This window comes from Magnolia sinica, chromosome 14, assembly GCF_029962835.1.
Source record: "Magnolia sinica isolate HGM2019 chromosome 14, MsV1, whole genome shotgun sequence".
NCBI lineage: Eukaryota > Viridiplantae > Streptophyta > Magnoliopsida > Magnoliales > Magnoliaceae > Magnolia > Magnolia sinica.
Window position 1 is genome coordinate 63651768 of NC_080586.1, and position 13164 is coordinate 63664931.

General features: G+C 44.0%; 1 protein-coding gene across 1 annotated transcript; it reads left to right on the forward strand.

Moving 5' to 3' along the window:
* Positions 1–9580: 9580 nt before the first annotated feature.
* Positions 9581–10935, forward strand: LOC131224989 (uncharacterized). The gene is made up of 2 exons (XM_058220421.1): positions 9581–10126; positions 10258–10935. The coding sequence occupies exons 1-2, from the start codon at positions 9581–9583 to the stop codon at positions 10933–10935; spliced, it is 1224 nt and encodes a 407-aa protein (XP_058076404.1).
* Positions 10936–13164: the final 2229 nt, after the last annotated feature.

Here is a 13164-nt window from a genome sequence, read left to right on the forward strand (position 1 = left end):
ACACAAGTACAAAAGCAGGTGGAGCAGCCACCTGTGAGAGAATAATCCATTGTAGGATCGTAGGTTATCGGTGAGATACATGGATGAATCAAATGTCGCATTTTCTCTCATTACAGATGAGGGGGGTCCGTCTACTTTTCAGGAGGCTCTTGATGACTAAATATCAAAAAGTGAAAAACAACGATGAATGATGAGATGTACTCCTTATACAAAAATAAGACATAAGAATTGGTGGAACTTCCCGTCAGCTGTAAAGCAATCAGGTGCAAGTGGATCTTCAAGAAGAAATAAGATAGGCATAAGCAAGGTTGGTAGTGAAGGGATATGCTTAGAGAGAAAGTGTGGACTTCAATGAAATGTCCGCACTAGTGGTAAAGTATCTATCAGATTCATATTGGCGCTGGTTACCCAATACAATCTCGAGTTGGAACAAATGGATGTGAAAACTGCTTTCCTGCATAGGAAATTAAAAGACCAAAAGCAAACAAAAATTTTTGAAATATAAGGGGCAGAGAAGAAGGTTTACATGTTGAAGAGGTTATTGTATGACCTGAAACAGTCGCTGAGATAGTGGTATAAAGAATTTGATTATTTCATATTGAGTTAAAAATTTATCAAGAGTGAATTAGATCACTGTGTTTATTACAAGACATTGAGTGATGGGAAATTCATTTTCATGCTTTTATACGTCGATGACATGCTTATCACCAGTCATAACATGTATAAGATCGACATACTGAAGACTTAATTATCTTGGACATTTGAAATAAAAGATTTGGAGGTTGCAAAGAGGATTCTCGATATTGATATACATAAAGACAAGAATAGGATCAGGCTATGATTATCTCAGGCAGAATACCTTGAGAAGTATTGATCAAGCATGGGACGGACAAGGAAAGACTGGTCAGCATTCCCCATGAAACTCATTTTATGGTATGCTCTTAACAATGCTCTAAAACAAATGAAGAAAAGCAGGATGTGTCTCGTGTGCCTTATACAAGTGCAGTTGGAATCTTAACGTATGTCATGGTCAGTAAATGACCGGATATTTCACGTGCAGTGGGTGTTGTTAGCAGATACATGTCTAACCCCAAAAAGTAACCCTATGCCGCAGTGAAATGACTACTTTCCTATATTCGAGGTACGCAGGACTGTCTCAACATTAGAAAAATCAGGGACAAAGCTAGTAGGATATGTGGATTCATATTACGCAGACAGTATGGATAACAGAAGGTTGACTTCTAGTTACTCATTTGTGGTAGCGGGTTAAGCAATCAGTTGGATGTTGAAGCTTTAATTTGTGGTGGCTCTTTCTACAATTAAAGTTGAGTATATGACGGCGACAGAAGCGTCCAAGGAAGGTGTTTGGTTGAGGGAAATGATAAATCAGTTGCGGCTTTAGTAGGAGGTCGTGCCAGTTAATTGTGACAGTGAAAGTGCGATTAATTTGGCTAAAAATTTTATCACTCGCGTACTAAACATATTGATGGGCGTCATCATTTTATCCGATAGGTGTTTGAGGAATGAAGTGTGTCTCTTGAAAAGATCCACACAAGTGAGAATCCGACTAACATGCTTACCAAGGTGGTTCCCACATAAAAGTTGAAGTTCAATACAAATTCTCTAAGCTTGGCGGAGGCATAAATCGAAGACGAAGTATGTACGAGAAGTGATGATGAAGATATAATGGAAGGCAGAATTAAAGATAGTGATTGAGAATAAGCTATGATGAATGAAGATTGAAGACGTGGTGGAGATTGGTATTGATGTCTTAAATTTGTCAGTAATAGGGTTTGTCGATGCCATCGAGCTCTGTCGATGCCATCGACAGATGCTCGATCCCATCTAAAAAATTTGAAAAATCTATGTTGGTTTTTGGAATGTTTCAGTGTTGTTCATCGATGACATTGAAGGAGTTCGATGCCATTGATAGTCCTCGATGGTTCTTTCGATGCCATCTAAAGTCTCATTGAAGATGTGCACAGAATTGCAGAAATATGTAAGTTATTTCCTCTTTCAGTTATAATACTCTATAAAACAAGTGTAATTGGGATTTAGGAGAGAGATGTATTAGGGCTTTTTAAATTGTAAAGGAGATTCGAGGCTTGTTCGAATCAAAACTCTATCTCTTGTAATTTCTACTTTTATATTGCATTACTCGTCACTTTGTGCCATGATTTTTTTCCCACGAGGGTATTTCTATGTTAAATTCAGATTGTTTTTGTTTGGACTTGGTTGTAAAATTGCATGTACTTTGCTTCATTCATCTCTGTATGTTTACACGGTTTCCAACAACTTTTTAGGTTCATCTACCGGGGGCCACCGTGAGCATGTTGTGGCGGTCAAGTGCTCTGACTAGGTGTGCCACATTTATATTTTGAATGTGATTCTAACCATCCAAGTTTCTCATACACCCACCTGTTGGGTGGGGCAGATTTTTAGTCCGAAAATATTAGTGTACTAGGACTAGTGGGTTGGTTTGATGGATGGCCTGGATCTCTCACATGTGCCTTGGTTTCATGGCCTGTGCCCTAACCCCTATGTTTGGAGCAAATCATTTGCTAAGAGCTTTGGTAAGCCCACACGCGTGTGCAGCGTTACTCACTCATGTAAATGTTACCACATGTGTCAGCCCGGCAAATAGGTGCAAAATCCAAACCCTCTTTCAGGTGAGTCTGACCATGTACATGTTTTCTTCTAAAAATAAATGTTCCATTCAGCTAGTGGGCCCTAATATAGAGAACTTCAGCAAAGTTTTTCACAGCCTTACCTTCTTTTTTTTTTCTAAAAACAGTGGCCCACTTGACAACTTACGACCCTGATTCTTGAGTCCGGCCAACTACATAGTGGTACTCAGTTGATGGATGGATTGGATCTTACACCTATGTTCAATGCTAGCATATAAGTGGGACATATAGTATCTAGCCTTGTGCTTGATAGTGTCCGGCCATCCGCACCCAGCACATTGCCAACCCACGAGTGAAGGACGAGTACAAGCCAACCATAGCCCGTGAGCCAACTCAACTGGGTTAAAAAAAAACTAGTCTCCATGCCAATACTCAGCCCAACATTGTTAAATAAGATGAGTTGACCAGGCCAGGTCCACCAATATTCTGTCCAAAGAGGACAACGGTGGGCTCATCTAACTGGTTGGATCTAGCAGACAACTTTCCAACTGATTAAATAGATCCAAAATCCAACCTTTCTAACAGATTAGCTCCAAAACTACGATCACTTGGGGAGCCTTTGGATCATAAGTTACTTTTACCGTAAATAGCTTATATTGGTTTCTACTTATTTAGAGATAAGTATGGTTGGTAAGTAATATTATATGTAATTATTCCAAAAGCCTGTTCGGTCTTCTTATAACAAACTTATCATCCAAAAAGTAGAAACACATATTCGGTTTCTAATATTATAAGTAATAATTATCTCGAAAGTCCGTTTGGTCCCCCTTACATCCACCATCCACAACATGGAGCCAACCTTTGATGTGGATCTTTCATTGTGTGGGCCCCACCTTTGATGTTGGTCGTCCATCAGGCAAGACCCACCTTGATTGTGGGCCATTCATCATTAGGGGCTGACTTTTAATGTGCATAGATCATTAGATAGGGCCCACATTTGTTGTTAGTCATCCATCATGTGGGGCCTACCATCAATGTTATTGTCCATCATTTGGAACCCATCTTTAATATTTACAGCCCATCATATGGAGCCCACCTTTGATGTGGACCGTCCATCATGCAAGACCCACCTTGAATATGGGCCACTCATCATTAGGCCAACCTTTGATGTGGATTGTCCATCATGTGGGGCCCACCTTGATATGGATCATCCATCATGTGGAGTCCACCATTATTAATTGCCCATCATGTGGAGCCTACCTTTGATGTGGGTTTTTCCCATCATGTGGGTCCCACCTTCAATGTGGGTTGCCTGTTATGTGGGGCTCACCTTGGATGTGGGCCATTCATCATTAGGGGCAGACCTTTGATGTGGATCATCCATCATTTGGGACCACCTTGATATGGGTCATCATTATGTGGGGCCCACTAGATCATCTACCCATTCATCGGATGATTTTCCAATCTTATGAACTTACAAGGGGTTCATGGCCAATGTGAGCATATTCTCCTGTTTAATTTCCTAAGGAGTTGCTACGTCACCCAAGAAAATGAAGGAACTAAGTTATTTTTAGAAGTTGAAAAACAATGAAAAGTAACTTATAAAAATAAGTTATTTTTTTTTCTGAAAAGCTACTTATTTAAATTTAATAACCAAACTAACTTAAGAAAAGTAACTAATTAACTTATGTAAGTTAAAAATGCTATTTATTTGACAGTATACAAACGCCCCTTAGTGTAAAATTTGGCCATATCTACTCATCATCAAGTAGGCTATAACAAAGCCATCCATAAATAGAAAAATACAATGATAGTCTATAAGTGACTATATTTGATTTTCACAAAAGGTAATTATTCCGATGGGGCTAACCTATTAGATGAATTGGATGCCTCACACACATTGGAGGTTGGAAGTTATATGTCATGACTTATAGTCCCATTGGTTGGACTTGACGCCTTCTCTATATTGATATATTTTCCTTAGCCAAGACCCAACTCAAGACCTGATTAGTCACCGAGTCCAGGTTGACCTCATGTCAACCAAGCTAATAAAAAATATGAAATAAGAAGATGAATATATCTTCTCATTTAAAAAGCGAAAAATAAGGAAATAGATATGAAATCCAAAGATATTTTATCTTTTCATTTTGATTTTTTTTTTTTAAAAAAAATGGAATCAAAATATGGGTTCTTTCTTTCTTTCTTTATTATTTTTCTTATTATTATTTTTAAAAAAAATCCAAAAAATATATGCAATTGAAAGATGTGGATGAAATCACGTGGGTAAATCTTCTTATTTTGAAAATTAAAAAAGAAAAGTATGAAAGAATTTTGAAAATCAAAAGATGGATACTTTGGAGGAAGAGATCTATTCTTGACCATAATATTGAATATATATATATATATATATATATATATATATATATATATATAGATATAACCTTAGAATTTACCTAAAACATTGTTTGAAATTATGAAATTACCCTCTGAGTAGGGAGCTATGCCCCCTATCATGGGAAGATCCGAGCCCCTTCAATTCCAAGGATCGACATCCCCTTCAATCGGACACATAAGAGTCAATCTGGAATGATAAATACTACTGAAGGGAAGGAAGATTCTTGGCTCGGTCACAGTTGCGCTCCTGCTCTGAGGCAGGTAGTCGATTCGGAGTGATCTAAGATCGGGACAGTTGGTATGAAGCTCAGACCGAAGACTTCAGGCCGTCCCACTATTGTCCGACCAGAAACGGATAGCTCGACCACTCACATCTGTGTCACCCATTACGGGAAGACTTAACTTGACAGGATAGGTTCGTCGCCCACCTTGGAGCTCGAAGTGGAGATCTCCGGAATATTCGACAGACAAGTAAGGCCGAGTCTACCATGTGCCCAGGTCGGAGCTCGGCTCGGACTCAGGGCGCAGTCTCCGTTAGAATAACTCAATGGCAAAAGCCCATGTGTATGCTGATCTAGGTCCAAGGCTCAAAGTTAGGACCTCTTCGTCTCAAGATCCTGAGTCGAGGCTGGGATTGGATGTGGACGCTCCATGCGCTAAACTAAGAAACTATCTTAAGCAGACACGACCGATTATTTCGCCCGCAGATACACACAATATGCTACACGATACCTGGATTACGAACAATATCTCCACGATCATAGAATCCCACTGATTGAGCAAATCGTGTCGAGATTAACGGACCCAGACCGTCCGATAGTCAGGTATAAATACAATAAGACTCCATTGCTACGAGTACGCAACATCCCACACCCTCTCTATACAACCGACTTAAACCCGGATTCCCTTGACCTGACTTAGGCATCGGAGGCTCCGCCGGCTTAGCAAGGGTCTCCTTTGCTCGTTGCAAGTTTGCAGGTTTGAGACGTTGAAATGGTTCAGGGTTCGCGAGCCAAAACGGAGAGCCGTCTAAATTTAGTTATCAACATTTTTGGCGTCGTCTGTGGGAATCTGATACGAAAAGGTTAGGTTCCTATTCTTAAGCATAATGGCAAGAGGAAAGAAGAAAGTTATAGCTATAGAACCAAAGTAAAATGATCAGACCCGTTCCTCTTTGCTACTTCACGCCGAATCAGCCCTAGGGCTTTCCCAGCGTTCTCGCAATCAGGCAAGCAAGTATTGGGCTATGCAAAGCGAGATACAAGCCCTACATGACGAAATCAACCAGATGAAGCAGCGACAAGAGCCACAACCGCATCCTGCTTAGGAAAACCCTGTTCCTGAGCTGATTGGTCTGGTTGTGGAAGCTCACTCCGCGCCAAGGAATATGAGACCCGAGGGACCTCAACGTCAATCCGTTAGGGCGCCAGTTTCAGTTCAGAACCCTCCCTCGACTCAAATCAGAGTTCAGGCTTAGAACATCACAACTCAAGCTCCGACGAACGCCTCGGTCACCTCGGTCCTGGCACCAACGGATCTTCGACATGAGTTGGAAAGGAGAAGGGGGAGGAGAACTCCCGAAGTAAAAAACACATAAGAGATGGTGGCAGAAAACAAAGATCCGTGGGAGACTCGGTTTGCAGAGCTCAACAATAAGATCCTGACACTAGCTAGAAAAGAAGTAGTAGCCGTCGTCGGTTCCCTCTGCCGTTCAGGCAATGATAAAAGAGACCGAGCCTCCCTTCACCTCAGCAATCATGAGCGAGGTGATGCCACAGAGGTTCTGAATACCTCTCGTCATCCAATACTCTGGGTTTGGTGACCCATCTGAGCACGTGGAGGCTTATCGTTCATAGATGCAAATCCAGACAGCAACGGACGCTATGATGTACAAGGGATTTTCGATCATACTCACTAGATCTGCTCGGAGTTGGTACCGTCAGCTCAAACCCAATTCCATTAGTTCCTTCGTAGAACTTAGCTGACTATTCCTTACCCAATTCATAAGTGGTAAGAAGAGTCGAAAATCGAATACTCATCTGTTCACCATCAAGCAAGAGCCTAAGGAGTCATTAAAAGACTACATCACTTGCTTCAATGAGGAAGCTTTACAAGTGGAGGACTACGATGATAAGATGGCACTCTCGGCCGTGTTTAGTGGTCTGAAGAGGGAAGGTTCACCTTCTCTATTGGGAAGAATCCGCCAAAGACGTTAGTTGACCTCATCGCTAGAGCTCAGAAGTATATTGATGCTAAGGAATTCTCTAACGCCCGCAAGAATGTTCAAGTGACAGACCCGACTGGCAAGGAGAAGAGGCCAAGGAACGAAGAATCCCACCCATCCAGCAAAGGACCAGGTGACTGCGCTCATCGCGATCGTCGTCTGAGCAGAAAATCAGAGGGAAAATTCTGTTCTTATACCCCCCTCAACACATCTGCCGAGCAAATTCTATTGGACATCAGAGGGCACAAGCTTCTAAATTGACTTGTTTGCTTGAAGGCCGATCTGGATCATCGAGACAAATGCAAGTATTGCCGTTTCCATCGAGATCACGACCGACTACGTGGATCTTAAAGATGAGATTGAAGCCCTTATTTGCAAGGGTCATCTATGCCGGTATACTAAGGAAGAGAGAACCGCTTGGAAAGAAGAGCGAGAATAGCCGAATAACACCACGGAGGAGCCAACTGAGATTCGCACTATCTTTGGGGGCTCATCTGGTGGAGGAGACTCAAATAGGGCTTGAAAAGCCCATTCTTGAAAGTTTAATCCGGAACACTACATCCACTTGACCAAGCGGCCAAGTAAAGAACTCCGGATCAATCCGTGCAGTGTGACCTTCTCGGAAGATGATGTACGAGGAATCCAGCATCCGCACGATGATACCTTAGTGATTACAATGACTATAGCCAACCATAAGGTGTACCGCATCCTAATCGACACCAGAAGCTTAGCGGATGTAATCTACTCCAAGGCTTTTGAAAGAATGGGGATTCTAAGGTCGCGCCTCAGACCTATAATGACCCCCCTATATGGCATTGTTGGAGAAAGGTTGATCTCCAAGGGAGCTATCTCCCTCCCTGTGACTGCGAGAGAATGACAACATCAAGCCACCCTCATGGTGGACTTCCTCGTTGTCAATATGCCATCAATACACAACGACATTCTCAGCAGAGCTTCTCTCAATGCAATGAGGGCAGTCATCTCCACCTATCATCTGATGATGAAGTTTCCCGCCGAGGGCGGAACAGGTTACCTTCGAGGCGATCAGCGTGAGGCTCAGAGATGTTACGTGATAGCAGTAAAGAAAGGGTCCGTGAAGCAAGCACTCACTGTCAACATCCTAGATCCCAGAAGACCTTCAGAGGACTCATCTGTGAAAGACCTAGAGAAAGTACCGCTCAATGAGGTAGACCCGAGCAAGATAGTTCATCTCGGAACATCATTAAGTTCTGAGTAGCGGTTTGAAATGCTGACTTTCTTACAACGACATAGGAATGTCTTTGCATGGTCACATGGGGACATGCCCGGGATCTCCCCGGATGTCATGGTCCATAGGTTGAATGTGGACCCAGATCACAAACAAGTGAAACAGAAGAGGAGATCGTTCGATGCGGAGCGATACGAATCCATAGCCGACGAAGTCTCCATTTTACTCAACGTCAGCTTCATAGAGGAGGTAATCGCAAACATGGTCCTCGTCAAGAAAACCAATGGGAAATGGCGGGTCTGCATAGATTACTCGGATTTTAATAAGGCATGTCCGAAGGATAGCTTCCCTTTGCCTCGGATTAATCAGCTGGTGGACAACACAGTAGGGCACGAACTACTCTCCTTCCTGGACGCTTATTCCGGGTATAACCAGATCGCTATGCATTCCCTAGACAAGCAGAAGACTACCTTCGTCACTGATAAGGGACTCTACTATTACCAGGTCATGCCGTTTGACCTGAAAAATGCTTGGGCCACATATCAAAGGCTGGTGAATCAGATGTTCACCAAACAGATCAGGCATACTATGGAAGTTTATGTCGACAACATGGTTGTGAAGAGTATCAAGGCATCTGATCACTTAATAAATCTCGAAGAAACGTTTACCATCCTCTGAGAGTACCACATGAAGTTGAATCCCGCGAAATGTGCCTTCAGAGTTGGCTCTTACAAATTCCTCGAGTTTCAAGTCAGTCATAGGGGCATTGAGGCAAACCCTGACAAGATCAAAGCACTCCTTGTTATAAGTTTGCCTCGAATTGTCAAGGGGATACAATGCCTCATTGGATGAGTAGCAGCGCTCGGACAGTTCATATCTAGAGCCAAGGATAAATGTCTCCCCTTCTTTCAACAGTTGAAGGGTTGTAAGAAGGCAGAATGGACATCGAAATGTGAACAAGCCTTTCAATAGCTAAAACAGTATTTGAGTTCGCCACCCCTACTGTCCAAACCCAAAGAAGGCGAACCCTTGTTCTTATATCTCGCGGTCTCAGCCTCAGCTATTAGCTCGACACTAATTAGAGAGGTAGGAGGCAAACAACATCTCGTTTATTATGTGAGCAAGGCCATGGTGCCCGTCGAGATGAGATATCCTACCATGGAAAAGTTAGCACTCTGTCTCGTTATCTCAGCTCGGAGGTTGCATCCGTACTTCGAGGCCCATTCTATCGTCGTTTTAACCAATTCTCCCCTCAAGAAAATCCTCCAGAGGCCTGAAGTGTCAGGTCGGTTAACCAAGTGGGTCATCAAACTTGGGGAGTTCGACATCCAGTTCCGACCAAGGACAGTAATCAAGGACCAAGCCGTGGCTGACTTCATTATGGAAATCACCACCCCAAATGAAGGGGGGATCAGTGCCAAAGTCGAAATGACTCCTTCACCTGTTCCTTCAAGTGACCAAAAGGCGATGTCAGAATCAGGGTGGGTTCTATATGTAAACGGGTCGTCCAATGCCAACTGTGCTGGAGCAGGAATTGTCCTGATATTGCTTGATTCCACACCCATCCAGTACGCGATCAGACTCAATTTCAAGGCCTCCAACAAGGAGGCGGAGTACGAGGCTCTGCTAGCTGGATTCCGGCTGACAGCTAGTCTAGGGGTCCAGGCTCTCCAGGTACGATGTGATTCTCAACTAATTGTAAATCATATCTCCACCGAGTACGAGGCTAAGGAGACTAGGATGATTGCTTACCTAGCCGAGTGAGGAAACTGATAGAAAGATTCTCGAGCTGCACTATCCATCAGATTCTTAGAGCAGAAAATTCTTGGGCCGACGCCCTAGTGAAGCTAGCTTCAGCCACGGAAGGGAAGATCCCACGAATCATTCCCATGGAATTCATAGAACATCTAAGCATCGATCAGACGGAGAAGAAAATGGTCAATCCCGTAGATGATACTCCAAGCTGGATGGACCCGGTTTACGGCTACCTCATATTTGACGAAGTCCCCTTGAATAAGTTGAAAGCTAGATGCCTGAGAGTCAGATCAGCATGGTATGTAGTCCTGGATGAGATCCTATACAAGAAAGGACATTCACAGCCCTATCTCAGGTGTTTTCGACCCGATGAGGCAGATTATGTGATTCGGGAGATTCACGAAGGAATCTGCGAAAATCATTCCGGCGGTCTTGCCCTGGCCTTGAAAATACTCCGACAAGGATATTTTTTACCTACCATCAGAGAGGACTCAAAGAACAATGTTCAAAGGTGCAATAAATGCCAACGATATGCGAATGTGCCGAGGCAACCTGCAGAGGAAATGACTCCCATGAGCGGTCTGTGGCCGTTCACTCAGTGGGGGATCGACATCATCGGCCCCTTGTCCACAGGAAAAGGGCAAGTTAAGTTCAACATTGTTGCAGTCAATACTTCACCAAGTGGGCCAAGGCCAAACCTGTTACAAAAATCACAGAACATAAAGTGATCGATTTTGTCTGGAAAAACATCATCTGTCGATTTGGGATTTCACATACCATCGTGTCTGATAATAGCAAGCAGTTTGATAACGAAAAGTTTCGAGGAATGTGTCAAGGGTTCGGCATCACAAACGCATATTCTTCGCCTCGGCACCCGCAATCCAATGGATAGGTGGAAGTAGTTAACAAGGTCATCAAGCCTCATCTTAAAACAAAATTAGAGAAAGAAAAGAGAAACTGGGCTGAGGAGCTTCCATTTATCCTCTGAGTTTACAGGACTACAACTCAGTCATCCACTGGAGAGATCCACTTTTCGCTTTCCTATGGCTTGGAGGCAATGGTGCTAGTCAAAATTGGCCTCCCTACAACTTGGGTCAGAAACTATCAAAAAAACCAAAACATTGAGCAGACGGTAGCCAACCTGGATCTACTTGAAGAAGCTAGAGAAATCTCTAGAGTCTGGGTCACTACTCGACATCAACAGGTGGCGCGACTATACAATTTTAAAGTCAAGATCAAGCGGTTCCGTCCAGGGGACCTAGTCCTTCGCCGAGATTTCTAGAACACCGCAAAACCGGGGGTTGGGGCACTCGGACCTAATTGGAAAGGGCCATATCGTGTGGTCTGATCAACCAAACCTGGGTCTTACCACTTAGAAGATCTCAAGGGCCATCAGTTCCCCCACCCTTAGAACACCGAGCACTTGAAAGTATACTACCTTTAATGTAATGGCGGTGGAGGGCCCCCAATAAATGTACGCCTCCGAGCGACTAGCCTTTAAGGCTCTCAATAAAATTCACATTTCTTCCTATCTACACGAACGGCTTATCTACTAAGAAAAAGTTGCCTCTCATAAGCGGAGGCGGACCTAACGAACTGATCCCTTAAAGAAGGGGTTAGAACGTTATCCCACGAAAGTTCTACAAGGCATCCCCTCATAATCAGGGGTATAGCCAATAGATGACCCGACCTCCTAATAGAGGAGTTGGTTCATCACCCGACTAACGGATATACTAAACATGGCTCGCCAATCGTGGGAGGAAAGTCGATCCCCTAGGGGTCCAGACTTAACAATGACAATACTACAAAGTTCAAAGTCCTACGAGAAGACATTGAAATGAGTTAACCCATTAAAGAGTCAGCTCGGCAATGTCTCGAAATGGACTAACCTGTCAGCAAATCAGTTTGACAATCAACAATCGTCATCCAAGAACCAACTACGAATTAATATATAAAAAAATCAACATCTACACGCCCTCTCCAGAGGGCCAAAAAATATCATCCACCGAATCATTCATAAAAAAGACTTAAGTTCAGAAGAGCTATAAAAAGAAAAATATTGAAAATTATTCAATCGGAGGAGGAGGAGGAGCTTGGGAGCCAGGGGCCTGGTCCGGGCGAGCATCTTCAGAGGGCTTCTCTCCTGGATCTTCGGGCAGCAAAGGCTCAAGGTTGAGGTCTGGGTACAAATCCTAAACCGCCTCAATACGAGCGTCGAAGGCACAGTTGTAAAATTTAGTGCCTTTGATGGCCCTCTCCTCTGGAGCCTTAAAGGCATCCATTGCAGCAGTCACCGCCACGGCTAGGGAGGCCTCGTCCTAAGCTCGCTGAGCCTCCTTCACCCAGGATATGGCTCAGCTCTGTTCTTCTGCCACCTCGGCTCTGATCCACTTCAGCACTTCCCCCAATCGGGAGTTATCCATGGCAAGCGAGTCCGTGTGGGCCCTGGCCCGAGTCAGCTCGGCAGCAGCAGCACCGCATAGGGCTTCGAGATCACTCACGACCCCCTATAGTTAGAGCTCTCGAACCCTCCCGTCATCAAGCTACCGACGTAGTTCCGCCTGCTCCATCTGGAGGAAGGCGGCCTCATCCCGCAAGGTCCCAACCTCGCCCCTGAGGATTTCCACCTCGGCTTCTTTCTTCGCAAGCTCCCTCAATCTCTCCCGAGTCAAAAGGAGCCTCAGGACGGACTGAATAAAAATAAGAGAATGAGTGTTTGAAAGCAGTAAAAACTGAAGGCAAAGAAAGTCAATAGAAGTACCCGGTAAAGGACGGAAGCCATGTCGTTGACGAAAGATTCGTCCGATTTGTTGAAAAGGCCGACTATCTCCTCCTCCGGGGCATGGTTGGAAGCCCAGCAGACCAAACATGATATGTGATAGCTTCGCTAGAACCTTTCTTTGCTCATCCTCACCTGAGCCGACCCTGCCGCTTTCCCGGCCCCAGTCTTGCTGCCT